General features: G+C 41.3%; 1 protein-coding gene across 1 annotated transcript; it reads right to left on the bottom strand.

Annotated features, from left to right (window-relative positions):
• Positions 1 to 244: 244 nt before the first annotated feature.
• Positions 245 to 3093, bottom strand: LOC306960148 (GTPase IMAP family member 9-like; the record flags this gene model as incomplete). The annotated part of the gene is made up of 3 exons (XM_079552501.1): positions 245 to 1078; positions 2706 to 2832; positions 2996 to 3093. The coding sequence occupies 3 exons, from the start codon at positions 3091 to 3093 to the stop codon at positions 245 to 247; spliced, it is 1059 nt and encodes a 352-aa protein (XP_079408627.1).
• Between the last annotated feature and the right edge of the window lie 14284 nt (positions 3094 to 17377).

Below are 17377 nucleotides of genomic sequence, written 5' to 3'. Positions count from 1 at the left end.
TCCACCTCTTGCACAGACAGATGTTAACATGCACACATTGTCTTATTTATAGTTTGTCAGTAAATTACATAGGACATGATGAATCATAGCCTACAACAACACCAACCCATTAATCAACATGCTCCTTTGGAAAAACCCCAATCTTACCAGCTTCTATTTTCAAAAGAAACATTTCATTAAGTGCATAGAGGTTATATTCTGGTGGTCCACAAATTAACTAATGTGAATATATAAAAAATGTCTTTTACTGTGTAACACAATGGTTTCTGATGGCCACTACAGATGCTGGTGCCACCAATCCTAATGTAGCCCCCACTATTCCCCCTACCACAGCTCCGATGCCCATCCCCAGTGGACCACATGCAGCACCTGCAGCCACACCTACAACCACGCCCACTTGAGACGTTGCGAACGCAACCCTAGGGAAAATAAATTTGTTTTTCTTCTCTGCCTTTTCTCTCGCCAGCATTCTGTATTTCTCTTCTAGCTTTTTCAACTGTAAGTCTAGCTCTTTTTCTTTTCCTTTCAGTTTGGCCCTTAGTTTTTTCTCTTCACGCTTTTGCTCTTCTTCACTGGCTTTCTTATTTTTTTCAGCTTCCTCTTGGATTTCCCTCTCAACCTCCTGAAACACTTCGTTGGTGTAGTAGCTTCCTCCATTGTTGGAAACCATTTCTTCTATTTTCTCAAGAAGCTGTGGCACCTGTCTGTCATTCGTCTGTTTATTGTTGAAGACGTGATAGCGACCGCCACATTCTTGGATCAACTTTGTTAGCTTTGGACACTGGCCAGTGAACTCCTCTATGGTCATGTTTCCCAGTTGGTCGCCGTAAGTGAAGAGGACCATGGAGTAGGCAGATGCTTTGTCCCCAAACACCTGCTGAATGAGTTCCACGGCCCTCTGCTCCTCTTGCGTGAATCGGTCCAGCTTGATCACAATCAGGAATGCGTGAGGTCCGGGGGAAGCCAGGGACATACAAGTCTTGATTCTAGTTAACACTTCAGACTCTTTATATTTAGTGTCAAAAATTCCCGGGGTGTCGATGACAGCAATCTTTCGCCCATGTACTTCCGCTTTGGCCTTTTCGCAATGTAATGTCACTGAACTCGGGGAGAGAATTGAGGCAAGGGTTTCTCGACCCAAGAGGGTATTTCCAGACGCACTTTTGCCATTCCCAGTCTTTCCAATGAGAACAATTCGGGTAAACTCATTTGGTCTTGGTCCTGGAGCAGAAAGATATAATGGAAATTTGAGAAAGAGCATTTGACATGCACATAGAGAAAACAGGTTCTGCCATAGCCAACAGTATGTTTTTTTGTGTTCAAGCTGAATGCGGTAATAAAAAATAATGCCTACTCACCACTACTAGATGCAGTACTGCATGCAGTACTAGATGCACTACTAGATGGTCTAGATGCTCTACGAGATGCTCTTGCCAGCAAATCTTTTAGTTTGTGTGGACTAGGCATATCTGCGACGATGATAAACTAATCTTCAGCAGGGCAAAGAAAACTGTTTCAAAGCCTTCACATCATCACAGCTTAAATACAGGTTTTACACTTTTGCTTTCGGCAGAAAACAAGTTCTGCAACATATTACATCATTCATTTACAGGAATAGATTGACCCTGTTTATTGCCAGGAAAGTCACCTGCCCATCAGTCTGGCATTTCTGAGACTCTTTAACAGCTATTATTCTATTCTTTAAGATATGGTTTAAGCACCAAGAAACCAAAATATGAGCGGGATCAGCTACAGAATCACATGCAGTTCCCAGTCATGCCACATCGGCTTGTGTTAGAGCCTTTAAAAGAGCTGTGATATGACACAACTTGCTCTACATATAGTGGGAGTAAAAAGTGAGTGCACTGTGTGGAATTTCTTACATTTCTACCTAAATTTGTCATAAAATTGGGTCTGATCTTTATTTAAATCACAGGAATTAATAAACAGTGTCAGCTTGAACTAAAATCACCCACACATTTACATTTTATCATATTTTATTGGCCATAACATAATAATAAGTATTGTATCTGTTTTTAGGATCTCATGTGCAGCACTTTGGAAACATTTGTGTTGGTTAAATGTGCTATACAAATGAAGTGGATTGGATTGGATAACATGTAAACATTCACAGGAGAGTGAGGAATAAGTGAGTACACCGCCTGAATCTCGCTAAACTTCAGCAGTTTTGAAAAGAGGAATGGCCCAAGATTCATCCTGTTATGGGAAGTTTAGTTAAAGTTAAGCTAGTAACCAAGATTTACACACAGATCCTCCTGTGCGTACAATCTCCGCATGCGTAATAAACTTCACATGTTGACTAGACATACATCTCTTAAGCTTTATTAAGTAAGAAAATCCACAACAATCCTGATCGTTGTAAGCGTATAATCTACAACTACAGAAAAGCAGTTATTGCTGTAAAAGAAGGATCAGCAGCTATTTAATACAGGGGTTCAATAAAGCTAAAGTGATGCATGTGGCGGTTCTACTTCAGTTGTGTGCTTGCCCTTGGGCTGCGCTATTGCATATCTCTTGGAAGCGCCAGCTTCCCGCCATGAGAGGATCAAAGAACTGACCGCTCCAATCATACTTGGGGTCCACTCACCCCTGACCCCTATAAAAGGGGGACTCTCCCTTCAATCGTGTCCTTTTTCTTTCAGCTTTGCTCTGAATTGGATTCTAATAGAATGAAGGTGACTCACCGCACTCCTTTGCTTGACCACCCTTCGCCCACCGGCGTCTAGCAGCGGGTTTGCGGGTCCTGCACGGCGCCGCTCCTCACGGGGGATCAGCACGTTAGCTACTTCCTCTGCCTGGGCCGGCGCCTCTCTGCAGAATACGGTTCCTGTGCCGCATGCCTCACGCTCCCTCGGGAGGAGCGCGAGCGTCGATCAGGAATCGGATACTTTGAGTGGGGATTCCCCGGCTCCAGCCTCCCCGGTGCGGAAACGGAGCCCGCCGCCAGTCCCCCCGGCGCGGGAGCGGAGCCCACCGCTTCCGCCTGTCCCGAGAAGGGCAGCTGGCGATGAAGATGATGAGCAGCGCTTGTTTGATGAAGACGCACTCTCCCTTTTCTCCGAGGAGATGCATCCGCGGGAGCGTTACCCCATGGATCGTCTCCTGGGCCTTATCACTTCAGCTGCGGCTCGAATGGAGCTGACGATGCCTCCTCAGCCCCCAGCTCCAGCGTTGGATCTGTTCCGTGACCTGTTTGGCAATTCCCGCGACAGGCAGCGACTGGTGGTGGTTGCCCCTTGTGTGGATTCCCTCCTCCACTACACTATGCGTACTCTGCCCGCACTCCGGCCCTTGCGTACAGTGTGTACGCCACTATGGAAGGATGGGGCCAACCGAAGAGCGTCCCCGCCATAGAGGACGGGATTAGAATGTCCCTTCTCCCGTCCTCTTCTCTCTGGCCCGGCGGTAGAGTGGACCTTCCCTCAGAGCGGGATAGGTTCACAGCTTCCATCCTTAACCACTTCTATGCTAACGCTGCACAGGTCGTGGCATTAGCTAAAAATATGGCCTTGCTCACTGCCTCTCTGGACAAACTCATCCGCGGTCGTGACCAGCTGTCCCGCGCAGAGTTTGAGGAGGCGGCGACCACCATGGCGGCCTTCGCCCGCATGTCACAGGCTTTTGCCCTCGACGGTGGACGGTCCATGTGTGCAGCGCAGGTTGGCTGCCGCCATCTTTGGCTGGGCTTGACAAACGCAGTCTCCTGAGCTTACCTGTAGTGGCTATTTGTCCATAAACTTAAATCAAAAACAAAAGGTCCAATTTCTCAAATGGCCACTGAAGCTGCGTCGTGACTTTGGGTTTTACGCAGGTTAAGAGGTACCAAAATCAAAATGTCCATGCGGAAAAAATGCGTTTGAGGAGGTTTATTTACATCAGATAGCAAGCTCACAGACATTTCTGCTGCCTCTCTGTAGCTGGTAAAAAACTATATGCCCTCGCAGCCTGAGGTCCCTCCCACCTTGACCCACTTATGTAATCAACGAAAGCAACAGTGACCAATAAACAACAACGTAAATAATTATCTAAATTAGCGGAAATAACAAACAGAAATAATATGCATAAATGCAAAATAAGCAAATTAACTTTAGCAAGAAAGAAAATAAATTAGGCTACATGTAACCCAGTAGAGAAAATGGGTCCTTTTCTCTCCTTTTTGTTGTGTTTGCATTTATGCACTTTTACTTTGAAAAACATTTATTTTGAAAAGAGGAAGTGTGATTCCTTCATTAAAACTTTATTTTCCTGTTTTCACGGTCACGTTGGGTGAACATGACCTTTTGATTTGTTAAAAATGGTATTAGTCCCGCCTCCCAAGCTGCGGACCAAATCACTCACTAGTTTTCGGCCTTTCGCGCTCTGGGAATGAGCGAGACAGACTGTAGACGGTCCGAGCAAAACATTTTGGGTCGTCTGGTGAGTTTTATTTTATTTTTTAAATGATGTAAACAAATAAGTACATTGTATTTTGGTTGATTTGGAATATTTGTTGTATTAAGTGGAAGGAGCACGAGCTGGAGAGGCTGTGTTGTTGTGCCCCTTGCTGTGTTCCTCACGATACCTCATCTTGGTAAGTCCCTGCCATGTGAGAATGAGAAAAACATGCTAGCGCGATGCTAATATTAGCGCGATGCTAATGCTAATCGCGAGTGCCGTTTTTGTGTTTGAAAGCAATGTTAAAGCTATTTCTGGTAAAGATATGGTTTCTGCCAAATTCTATTTTAGTTCATAACAATACAGAGAAGCACTTTTGGTTATTTTTGGATCATTTTTGGTCTAAGGTAATGACTATTTTTAAGTTGATTGTACATTTTTCATGGTTTGTTATATGAAAGTGTACCCTGTAATGCTAAACCTAGTAGCACAGAAGAGGTTTTACTGATCCAAATGTTGATTTTAAAGGAGACTATCTGAGTTCAAAAGATTAAAAAAAATCATTTAAAATTGATATGTTAATTAGTTAAAAATAGTTAATCATAATATTGTGGTTAAATAATTTAAAAAACGATAAAAAGAGAAATTCATTTGTTTTACATGGATTAAAAACAAGTTCCTGTATTAGAAAGGATATTTGAGTAAAAAACATGCATGTGAAGTATTACTGTGTATTTTGTAGCACAGTAATATGAGAAAAGATTATAAAAGAAAAACAAAGCTATAGCAAATTGAAAAGAGATAGGATAACAGATTTTCATTTAGCTGTAAACAATAATACCATTATTGTTGTGCAGGCTAGTTTTTCATGGTTAAGAAAACCCTGGATGGATTTCCTGGATTCTCTCCGGACGGAGATGGCGAGCCTGTGCCCAGAACAGAACTGAACTTCGAAGAACAACTTGCTTTCCACCAGTGGCCGAGTGGTAACACCTCAAAACACCACTTAAAGGAAAAAGAACTGAACAATAAAGACAATTGACTTGACGTACGATTTGAAAAAGATAAACTGAGATACACTGAGCTCATTAGGACTGGGGATTGTTTTGTTGCATATGCCGGCTATGCTGATTGTAAAAATATTTCTGAATCTGTTTTTATTTTGGTACTAAAAAATACTTTTTCTTATTCACTCCTTGTCTCCAGCCATTTCATTGCACACATTCACTTTAGTTCCTATTGTAATCCTATTGAACCTAGCAACTGGTCTATACTTTAATTTCTCTTTACCTGCTTAACGTGAGTCAGGGGTTACAGTAAGTTTTGGCGAGCCAGCCAGGAGCCTTTTCTTTTTATTTCCTCACGTTATTTATACCCTATAACGTACCCAAGATGGAGATTATTGAGCGTGACTCCGTAAAAGTCCCAAATTCAGTGATTGTGAGTGAAATAGCTGGAGATCAACAACTTGATGAAGTGACCGAGTTCCTAAAACAATATGGGTCTATTTCGAGAGTCCTGAAAATTAATGACAGTAAATCTGAGTTTTTCCGGAGTGTTATTTTTGAGTACAGTTCAGGTCTTGCTGTTGAATCACTTGACCCATTACCTTGTACACATGTATCCGATAGTGGTGCTAGCTATAGGATACAATCTCTTGCCGGGGTTTACACAGAACAGGTTGGGAATGACACTACCAAGTCATATCTCACTGAAATCATCTTGCAGATGGTAAAACTGCTGTAGACTCTAAGTTGCTATAAGTTGCAATAGGGTTTGGCTTTAGATAAGTGTTTCACTTCAGCCAAAACCCTTTTCAGTCATTGTTCTGTGTTTTCATGTTTTGTAGTAAATCGTGTCTGTGTGAAGATACTGACTGAAATAAACTAAACTAAACTAAACATAAATCCAATACCTAGCTAAGATGAGTGGCAGGGATTATGTAGATGTTCTAAAAGACATGATGTCACAGATTGCTAAATCAATCAAAGAACCAGAAACTGAACAAGCTGAGACAAATAACTCCACTGAATCATCCTTGGCCGAGTCTCAGCCTTCACCAGTTCAGCCTAGTGTCCAAAGTGCACAACAAACCAACCAGACAAATAACACTGCGAGTAGCCCAGCTTTTACTACGCCCGCCTTTACTGCACACGATTTAAATCCTCCAGAAGTGCAGCGTGTCGTAGTTGAGCACATTGTAAAAAGAGAAGACTATTCTGTGCAACAGTTTTCACAAAAACTAAGAGTTTTCTCTGGCAAAGAACCCCGACCAGCTTATGAGCCAGACTATGACACTTGGCGCTCCAGTGTAGAACTAATCATGACTGACCCTTCCATGTCCAAACTGCAACAATCGCGCAGAATCATCGAGTCGCTCTTACCCCCGGCAGCTGATGTAGTTAAGCACTTGAACACCAACAGCTCACCGTCTGAGTACCTTCAGCTGCTAGATTCTGCATTTGGAACAGTTCAAGATGGCGGAGAGCTTTACGCCAAGTTTCTTGACACCTTCCAAAACACTGGTGAAAAAGCGTCATCCTACTTACAGCGCCTGCATGTAGCTTTGACTCACACTGTAAAGCGTGGTGGTGCGTTGAGCAATGATTTTGACAGACTTCTCGTCACACAGTTCTGTCGAGGTTGTTGGGACGATTCCCTTTTGACTGCGCTCCAGTTAAAGCAAAAACGAACAAATCCCCCAACCTTTCCTGATCTGCTTCTTTCGCTACGCACTGAAGAAGACCAAAATGCTGCCAAAAACACACGCATGCGACAACATTTAAGCAGTACAAAACAAAAAGCGACATCCCACTTGCAAATTGCAACGTGCTGCTCAGAAGAAAATGATAATGCAAATACCTTGAGCTCAATCAAAGAACTTTCAAAACAAGTTGCAGAAATCCAAAGTCAACTAGTAAAACTCGCTGCAAAACCAAAAGCTCAGAACTCAAAAAGTGCACCCAACTCGAAACAAAAAGAGAAACCAAAGCTGGACAAAGTAACCAAGGAGCATGAACGAACAAGCAAAACTCAAAGTACCTCTCCCAAACCATGGTACTGTTTCCAATGTGGAGAAGATGGCCACATCAAACCGAACTGCGAAAACGAACCAAACCCAGGCCTAGTCACTGAAAAGCGTAAATTGTTGAAAGAGAAACAAAAGAAATGGGAAGCTGAAAACCCCTCAGCCGCCAAAGAACAGTTAAACTAAAAACAGTCTCTATTGCGGGGCAGATGGGGACTGTAGCCAGACAATGTCCCACTAAGCACAAGCAACGAGCTAACCTTAAGCAGTCTGTCACTAAGCCTCAAAAGTACAGTCTACCAAAAGGGTTAGTTGGCTCTAAATGCACAGCTATAGTTAGCATTTCTGACATTAATGTGAATTGTCTTCTTGACTCAGGGTCACAAGTGACTACTGTCACTGAGTCATTTTACAAACAGAACTTTCCAGATCAAGACCTTAACCCACTCTATGACCTTTTAGAAGTAGAGGGCGCTGCAGGTCAGCCCGTCCCCTATTTAGGTTATATAGAGATGTGCGTTACCTTTCCAAAAGACTTCTTAGATGCAGAGATTGACATACCAACCCTAGCTCTCGTCGTTCCAGACACTCACCCTAACAGTCAGACACCAGTGTTAGTGGGGACAAATACGCTTGATGTTCTTTATGAAAAGTATTTAGACATCAAGACTAGTGATTACATACCTTGTCCTTATGGGTATAGAGCACTGTTAAAAAGTCTTGAACTAAGACATACACAAAACAAGGACGGGAACGCCGGATTAGTTACCTTGTCAGGCAAGGCTGCGGCAGTAGTTCCAGCTGGACAAACTGTCATTTTAGAGGGATCTGCTAACGTTCACTGCACCTCTACAGACACCTGCGCTATAGTAGAACACCCCTCTCAGTCTTCCTTACCTGGCGGCCTTTGTGTCAAAACGTGCTTGATAACTCTTCCGTCACGAGCTCCACACAAAGTGCCTGTAATGATCACAAACGAAACAGAACAAGATGTCACAATTCCGTCCACCTGTGTCATCGCAGAGCTTGGAGCTTTCCACTGTATCCTGTCACAGCACAATGTCATCAGTGCAAATGAGTCCAACGCAGACAAGACACAGCTAAGTTTCAACTTCAATGACTCACCGATCCCACAGGAGTGGAAAGAGAGAATAACTAAGCAACTCGCTGACATCCCGGAAGTATTTGCTTTTCATGATCTTGACTTTGGGTGCACGAGCAAAGTGAAGCATTCCATCAAACTTCATGATCCGACTCCCTTTAAGCACCGTGCACGCCCTATCCACCCTCAAGATCTTGAGGCAGTGCGCAAACACCTCCAAGAACTGCTCGCTGCAGGTGTAATAAGAGAGTCCCAGTCACCCTACTCGTCTCCCATTGTCGTAGTGAGAAAGCGAAACATGTCTATGTATAGATTTTCGTAAACTAAATCTGCAAACGCGGAAAGACTCTTACGCTCTTCCAAATTTAGAAGAGACGTTCTCGGCGCTCTCAGGATCCAAGTGGTTTACAGTCCTCGATCTTAAGTCTGGATATTACCAGATTGAGGTCGAGGAAGCAGACAAAGAAAGAACAGCATTTGTAACACCACTTGGATTCTGGGAGTTCAACCGCATGCCACAGGGCATAACCAACGCCCCGAGCACCTTCCAGCGGCTCATGGAGCGTTGTGTCGGCGACATGAACTTACATGAGGTGCTAGTTTTTCTAGATGATCTTATCATCTTTTCAAACAGTTTAGAAGAGCACGAACGACGACTCATGCGAGTACTCCATCGTCTTAAAGAGTACGGGTTAAAGTTATCACCCGAAAAATGTAGATTTTTCCAAACTACAGTCCGGTACCTTGGTCATATAATCTCCGAAAGCGGTGTCGAGACAGATCCCGAAAAGATCCAGGCCCTCAAGACCTGGCCACAGCCTAAGAATCTCAAAGAGCTGAGATCCTTTTTGGGGTTCTCAGGGTACTACAGACGCTTTATTAAAGGGTATTCGTCCATAGTACGCCCACTCAATGACCTCACAAGACAGGAAGTGAAGACATTCCGAGGCCATAAAATGGTCAGGGGTTTTGGAGTGTGGGTTTAGCTCATCTCTGGTTTGTGGTAACCATGGCGAAGAGGGCAATAGGTCACCCACATACGCTACAAGTGTGTAGAGATAGTGGGTCACTATAAAAGCATTACTCCCAATGTGTGGGGCAATGAGAGTGAGAAATGACAAAAAACATCATTCTGAAGTGCAAAAATGATTCTCGTATTTTAGTTTTCATCAAATGTTAAAATAAGAATCTTTCATTTTAAACAACATTGCAAATGTAGTAGCAATTTCAAATTTTGATTGAAATTTCCAAAAATGTTTAGCCCTTATTCAAAACTGACATTGTAGGAAGTTGTAATGTCAAATAAATTAATAATATATTTCTTTAGAAAAGTGACTTTTTGGCCTAAGACCCTTATTATTTGTGACAAAATCGAATCATCTGTTCAAGAATCATATGTGTAAATGTCCCCTTTGGATGTTTATTAAGTAGGAATTGGATGGCATAAAATTGTTGCTGCTTTTTACCTGTATTTGTACTGTTGCACTAGGGATGTTGCATATGGATGTCGTGATGTCCAAAAATGTCTAAGTTTGCCTTCCTTAAAGGGGCTGGAAGCAAGTTCGCCATTTTATACTCACTACTGCCACCTCAGGCCACATGTGTAACTGCATCTTCTATATTAAGCTCGTGCATGGCGGCAATTCGGGCCGAAGTGACACATTTTTGAGTGACCATACAGGATTTTAGAGGCAGTTGTGGTGAACAGGTCTGAGCTCATTCTACACATTATGACATGGCTGGAACATGTAGGGGGAGGAAAATACTTAATTTGAACATTTTTAAACTCCTTATAGTGTCTTTAAATACAATTTTAATTAGGCTGACAAATTTAAACTGAATTGAAAATAAAATAAATAAGCAATATGAAAGAAAGCAAGCAAGAAAGAAAGAAAGTGAAAAAACAATGGAGTGAAAAACAACAAAGCAGTATTAACATTATTAACATAATAATAATAAGTATAATAATAATGTATAAAGAAATAAATAAAATATTATTACATTTTTGTTTTATTATTATTATTGTCACAATTATTTTTGTTTATTTATTTATTTTTGTTTGTTTGTTTTTTTGTTAAAGGGAAGTGGGTGGGACATGAGGGGAAAACCCACTTGGATTGTGTTGTTTATTGGTAACTTATATGAAATAAAAAGGTATTCTTTTTTTTTTTTGAGGAATATATATATAGATTTTTCATCTACTTTTATCCCCCTCATTTCTGAGCCCATTACTTGTAGGTCTGATAAAAATGTGATGTGAAAGGTGCAGAAGCAACAGAACTTGTCATGGGTTAGACATTGAAACATTTTATTAGAACTAATATAAAGGAAAAACCTGTCATGTACATAATCAACATTTACGTTTCAGAAAAATTACACTTTTCAATTGAGCACTCCCCCACCACTTCTACAGACAGACGTTAACATGGCTTTTGGCGAATTATTTTCCGAGTGGTGGAGCTATGCGCTTTGCGCCTTCGGCACTTGTGAGAGGGCGTCACGAGAGGAGGTGACTGCTCTGATGGGAGCACCTCTGACAGTCACTTCCTCGTTTATATTGCGCTGCCTTGTTTTCTTTCTTAGGTCAAACTACAAACTTTATTTACCCATCGTGAGCTAAACAATGCTCATGTCTCGAGAGAGAGAGAGAGAGAGAGAGAGAGAGAGAGAGAGAGAGAGAGAGAGAGAAAGAGCTACAGCCGTCCGCCCTGGCGCGGATCGTCCCGCTTGGCGTGAACGTGAAACAAAACAAATGCACATGTTCACCCCCCACTCCCCCAACCCTAGTACTTCCCACTTATATGCGAAGTCAAGATTTAAGTGTGCTCCTAATAAGCGCAAAATGTTACACTATAGTCTATATTTAGAAACACAAGATCGCACGATGAATCACAGCATTCAACAACAGCAACAACCTGTTATTCAACATACGCCTTTGGAAACACCCCAGGCTTCCCAGCTTTTGCTTTCAAAACAAACATTTCATAAAGTGCATATAGGTTATATTCTGGCGGTCCCCTGTAAATGACAAATATGAATACATACAATCTTCAGTCAGTCACTGTGTAACACAATGGTTTCTGATGGCCACTATAGATGCTGGTGCCAACAATCCCAATGTAGCCCCCACTATTCCCCCCACCACAGCACCGATGCCTATTCCCACTGGACCACATACAACACCTGCCCCTGCACCTATAGCTAGACCAACTTCAGCCCCCATGAGAACTAACCCACCGAAAATATACTTGTTCTTCTTCTCTGCTTTTTCTCTGGCATTTGCTTTGTATTTCTCTTCGAACTCTTTCAATTTTGATCGTAGCTCTTCTCCTCTAAATCTGGCCCTCAGTGCTTCCTCATAACGCCGTATCTTTTCAGCACTGACTTTTATGATCTTTTTGGTTTCCTCTTGAATGGCCTTCTCAACTTCCTGAAACGTCTCATTGGTGTAGTAGCTTCCTCCATTGTGGGCCACCATTCTTTCTATTTTCTCCAGCAGCAGTGTCACCTGTCTGTTGCCCCCGTCTTTATTGTTGAAGGCGTGATAGCGACCCCCACATTCTTGGATCAACTTGGTGAGCCTTGGACTCTGGCGAGTGAACTCGTCTATGGTCATGTTTCCCAGTTGGTCGCTGTAAGTGAAGAGGACCATGGAGTAGGCAGCTGCTCTGTCACCAAACACCCTCTGAATGAGCTCCACGGTCCTCTGCTCCTCTTGTGTGAAGCGGTCCAGCTTGATCACAATCAGGAAGGCGTGAGGTCCGGGGGAAGCCATGGAGACACAAGTCTTCAGCTTCTTCACCACTTCATGCTCTTTGTATTTGGTGTCGAAAATTCCCGGGGTGTCGATGACAGCGATGTTTCGTCTGTCCACCGTCCCTTTGGCCTTTTCGCAATTTGATGTCACTGAATCTGGAGAAAGTGCTGAGTGAAAGGCTTCTCGTTGTAAGATTGTGTTTCCAGATGCACTCTTGCCATTCCCAGTCTTCCCAGTGAGAACAATTCGAATCTCCTCATTTCGAACCCGAACTGAAACACATAGTTGATAATTATCAGGAGACATCATGAACAGAAATATTTCAATTATACCTTCCCACTTTCAGGTGTCATTTATGTGTCATATATTATGCACATTTAAAGGTATACAGAAGGATTTTCCAGAATTTTAGGAAAGAACCGCCCTCTCCACTTTAAAAAAAAAAAAGCGCATGTGCAACGCTCTACCTGCCTCCGAGGAGGAAGAATCTCCCAAAAACACTCTGGTCTTGTTTCTCTCTTCTGAAGCCTTTCTCTTCTTCTCATACACTTCGAAGACACTTTCTCTTGCGACCCTCTGCCATTTTCAAACGACTCGGTGCGTTCTGCGAGCAGCAATGAATGGCTAACAGCGTAACTCACATTGGCTTGAAAGTGCGCATGCTCAGAAATTAACAAGGGACGAGCACGCACGACGGCCTTACGTAGGCATATCACCAGAATGATTGACAATTAGGAGGACCAATCGTCTTGATGATCCACCCGGAAATACAACATCCTCCGCTATACCTTTAAAAGACTTTTTTTTTTTAAACTCTGTGTGTTCAGAAAAAAAGTGCTTTTGTTGTTTGGATTGTTTGTGTTCTTTGTTGTTGATCACGCTCGATCATCTCACTTGTGAACGAGACTCGGAGACACTTGAGGATTGACTATACCTGATTTCTCTTGTTAACAAACAATACAAGAGGGAGTGCATACATGTTACATTGTTAGCTTTGGTCCAAACTCCTTCCTAACTTTCCTCATGTATTTCTAGCTTCCCCGATCTTCACAGGACAACTACAGGCAGAGGTGGGTAGAGTAGACAAATGTTACTTTGAAATCATTTTGCTCAAGTACAAGTAAAAAAGTACTGGAGAAAATGTTACTTGACTACTATGAGTAACTGTTTGAGCTAAATAGTCTGATTTATTTTCAATTACACCACAAAATTGTGTGAAACAAAACATCAAATCATGTGGAAATCGTGTACAAAGAAAGTTCCCAGACATTTCTTTAAAAGGTTACTTAAGTATATGTACTTGAGTAAATGTAATTGAGACCAACCCGCCTCTGAATATAGGACCTTTAAAATAGTCATGCATTGTAGTTGTAGCCTATAATCACATCTTGTTTTGAATGATCTCGCTATGGCAAAGGAGAAATCCAAATGAGTTTAACAGAATGTCAGAAAAACAATAGAAAAAAGGAAAACTCACTGGTTGATGATCTACTTGCCGGTCTTCTTGCTCTATTTGACATAATGATATAGACATATCTTCAGCAGAGCAATGACAAAAGTGACAAAGTGTTGGCCTTATATCAGCACAACATAGAGGTTATGCATTTTCGCTTTCGATTCAAACAAGTTGTGTAGCATATTTTTCATTCAGAGTTTTCAATAAGTGTTTACTATTTTCCTGCCGGGAAAGTCACCCGTCCATCAGCCATTTTATTTAAGAGATTATATTTCAGGCTTTGCCCGAAACCATCAGAAAGATATTTGGGGAGTTGTCTGGGTAGGCTCTCAGTCGTACAGGAGTTGTCCATGTTCAACTACAGAGTACAGAAGATGACTCAAGAAGCTGGACTGAACATTTGGGGAGTTGATTACTTAAATTTGGAAAACGTAGTCTATACGAACAAATATTATTGTGAGGAAAAACAAAGGTCCAGAGAAATGGATTACTGTGAGCAGATAAAGCTGTACGCCAAATAGAATAGAATAGAATAAGAATATAGGCATATAGGATAAAGTCAAGATATAAGGACACATTAGTCATCATAATGAAACATGATATATGATGAAAAAAATACATTACGGCAATAGTCTATGTTTATTGAAAATAGGCCTAAATCACACAAAGGCCCCAAATTAAACATTAAGCCAGCCTTTAGCAGTACTATGGGTCATAAAATACTTTCATGGGATTATCTCTGAAAGCTGTATATAAGTCTTTTTCCTTTTTCCTCATTGATGAACTACTTCTTCTTGCTCTATTTGACATAACGATATAGACTTAGCTTCAGCAGAGCAATGAGAAAAGTGACAAAGTGTTGACCTTATAACAGCACAACATAGAGGTTATACATTTTCGCTTTCAATTCAAACAGGTTGTGTAGCATATTTTTCATTGTGAGTTTTCAGAAAGTGTTTACTATTTTCCTGCAGGGAAAGTCACCCGTCTGTCAGCTATCATAGTCATCATAATGAAACATGATGTATGATAAAACAAAAAGTACATTATGGCAATAGTCGATGTTTATTGATAATAGCCCAAAATTATACATTAAGCCATTAGCAGTACTATGGGTCAAAATACTTATGTGTGATTATCTCTGAAAGCTATATGCAAGTCTTTTTCCTTTTCCCCCTCATGTTTAAGGCCATTTGCTCGTAGACCTGATGAAATATGATGTGAAAGGTGCAGAAGCAATAGAACTTTCCTTTGTCTCAGTTTAGACATTGAAATATTTTGTTAGAACTAATGTAAAAAAAAAAACCTGTAATGTACAACAGACGTTAACATGCACACAGGTGTGTTATTTATAGAGTTTTGGTAAATTACATCATCAAGACATGATGAGTCCTAGTCTACATTACTACAACAACAACACCAACAACCCGTTATTCAACATACGCCTTTGGAAACACCCCAGGCCTCCCAGCTTTTGTTTTCAAAACAAACATTTCATTAAGTGCATATAGGTTATATTCTGGTGGTCCACTGTACATGATTTATATGAATTAGGGCCGGGAATTTTTTCGATTAATTACGATTAATGAATTATATAAGGTTTAGGTTTAATTAAGGTTTAAAAATAAAAATCGAAATTAATCGCACTTAACTTTCAACACTTCAGTTTCGTTTTTTCCTGCAGATGTTGCTCAGGCACAAACAACACATAAAGCCAAAAACGATTTCACTGTCAAAGTTGTTTATTCGCACAGTTGAACGCCGACATAAACCTATTTAAAAAGACCATTCTCCAAAAAGTGTTTGAAATATTCACACAAGCCTCACATCTCCACTTCAGATGAGTTCAAATGCAGGAAAATACAAAGAAGCATCTAAAATATACCTCTAGAAAATAAATACAACCTCTAAATAAATTATACTTAGAAGCAATTAATTGCAATTAATTAATTACAAAGGCCATAATTAACTCGATTAAAAAAATGTAATCGAGTCCCACCACTAATATGAATATATAAATATTATCTTTTATTGTGTCACACAGTGATTTCTGATGACCACTGCTGCCGATGGTACCACTGCCACCATCCCCAATGTAGTCCCCACTATTCCCCCCACCACAGCACCGATGCCTATTCCCACTGGACCACCTACAACACCTGCAGCCGCACCTACAGCTAGACCCACTTCAGCCCCCATGAGAACTAACCCACCGAAAATATACTTGTTCATCTTCTCTGCTTCTTCTCTTGCTTGTATTTTGTATTTCTTCTCTAACTCTTTCAATTTTGACTGTAGCTCTTCTGCTTTCAGTTTGGCCCTTAGTTTTTCCTCATGACGCTGTTTCTTTTCAGCACTGGCTTTCAGATTTTTTTCGGTTTCCTCCTGGATGGCCCTCTCGGCCTCCTGAGACATTTCATTGGTGTAGTAGCTTCCTCCATTGTGGGCCACCATTCTTTCTATTTTCTCCAGCAGCAGTGTCACCTGTCTGCTGCTCCCGTCTTTATTGTTGAAGGCGTGATAGCGACCCCCACATTCTTGGATCAACTTGGTGAGCCTTGGACTCTGGCGAGTGAACTCGTCTATGGTCATGTTTCCCAGTTGGTCGCTGTAAGTGAAGAGGACCATGGAGTAGGCAGCTGCTCTGTCACCAAACACCCTCTGAATGAGCTCCACGGTCCTCTGCTCCTCTTGTGTGAAGCGGTCCAGCTTGATCACAATCAGGAAGGCGTGAGGTCCGGGGGAAGCCATGGAGACACAAGTCTTCAGCTTCTTCACCACTTCATGCTCTTTGTATTTGGTGTCGAAAATTCCCGGGGTGTCGATGACAGCGATGTTTCGTCTGTCCACCGTCCCTTTGGCCTTTTCGCAATTTGATGTCACTGAATCTGGAGAACGTGCTGAGTGAAAGGCTTCTCGTTGTAAGATTGTGTTTCCAGATGCACTCTTGCCATTCCCAGTCTTCCCAGTGAGAACAATTCGAATCTCCTCATTTAGAACCAAATCTGAAAGACATAGTTGACAGTAAATGTGTTAATAAATATATTTCAAAATGTCTCATGCTTTGAGGAGTCATTAATATGTCATATATGATGCACATTTAGAAAACTGTTTTTCTAATATCTATTTGTATTTGATCTTTCTTTCTTTCTTGTCTGTTTTTTCTTCTTCTGATGATTACCCCTGGTGTCTTGTGGCAATGAATTTGACCTTTTTAAGGTAAGACTATTTAAAACCCCTACCTGATACGAAGGAGCATTGTAGTCAGTGAAAAAAAAAAAAAGTCTGTTTTAACGAGAAAAGTTCTGTTTTGACGAGAAAAGTTCTGTTTTAACGTGCAAAATAAATCCTGTTTTAACGAGAAAAGTTCTGTTTTAACGAGAAAAGTTCTGTTTTAACGAGAAAAGTTCTGTTTTAACGTGCAAAATAAATCCTGTTTTTACGAGAAAAGTTCTGTTTTAACGAGAAAAGTTCTGTTTTAACGTGCAAAATAAATCCTGTTTTTACGAGTAAAGTTTCTGTTTTTATGAGCAAAATAAATCCTGTTTTTACGAGAAAAGTTTCAGATTCAGAAAGTTTCTCAGACATCCCCACCATTGTTCAATGCGCTGGTTACTTGAACCAGTTATATAACATCTT

This window comes from Gobius niger, assembly GCF_951799975.1.
Source record: "Gobius niger genome assembly, chromosome: 1".
Taxonomy (NCBI): Eukaryota; Metazoa; Chordata; class Actinopteri; order Gobiiformes; family Gobiidae; genus Gobius; species Gobius niger.
The sequence above is the reverse complement of the archived record's forward strand: the minus strand, read 5'-3'. Positions and strand labels throughout refer to the sequence as shown.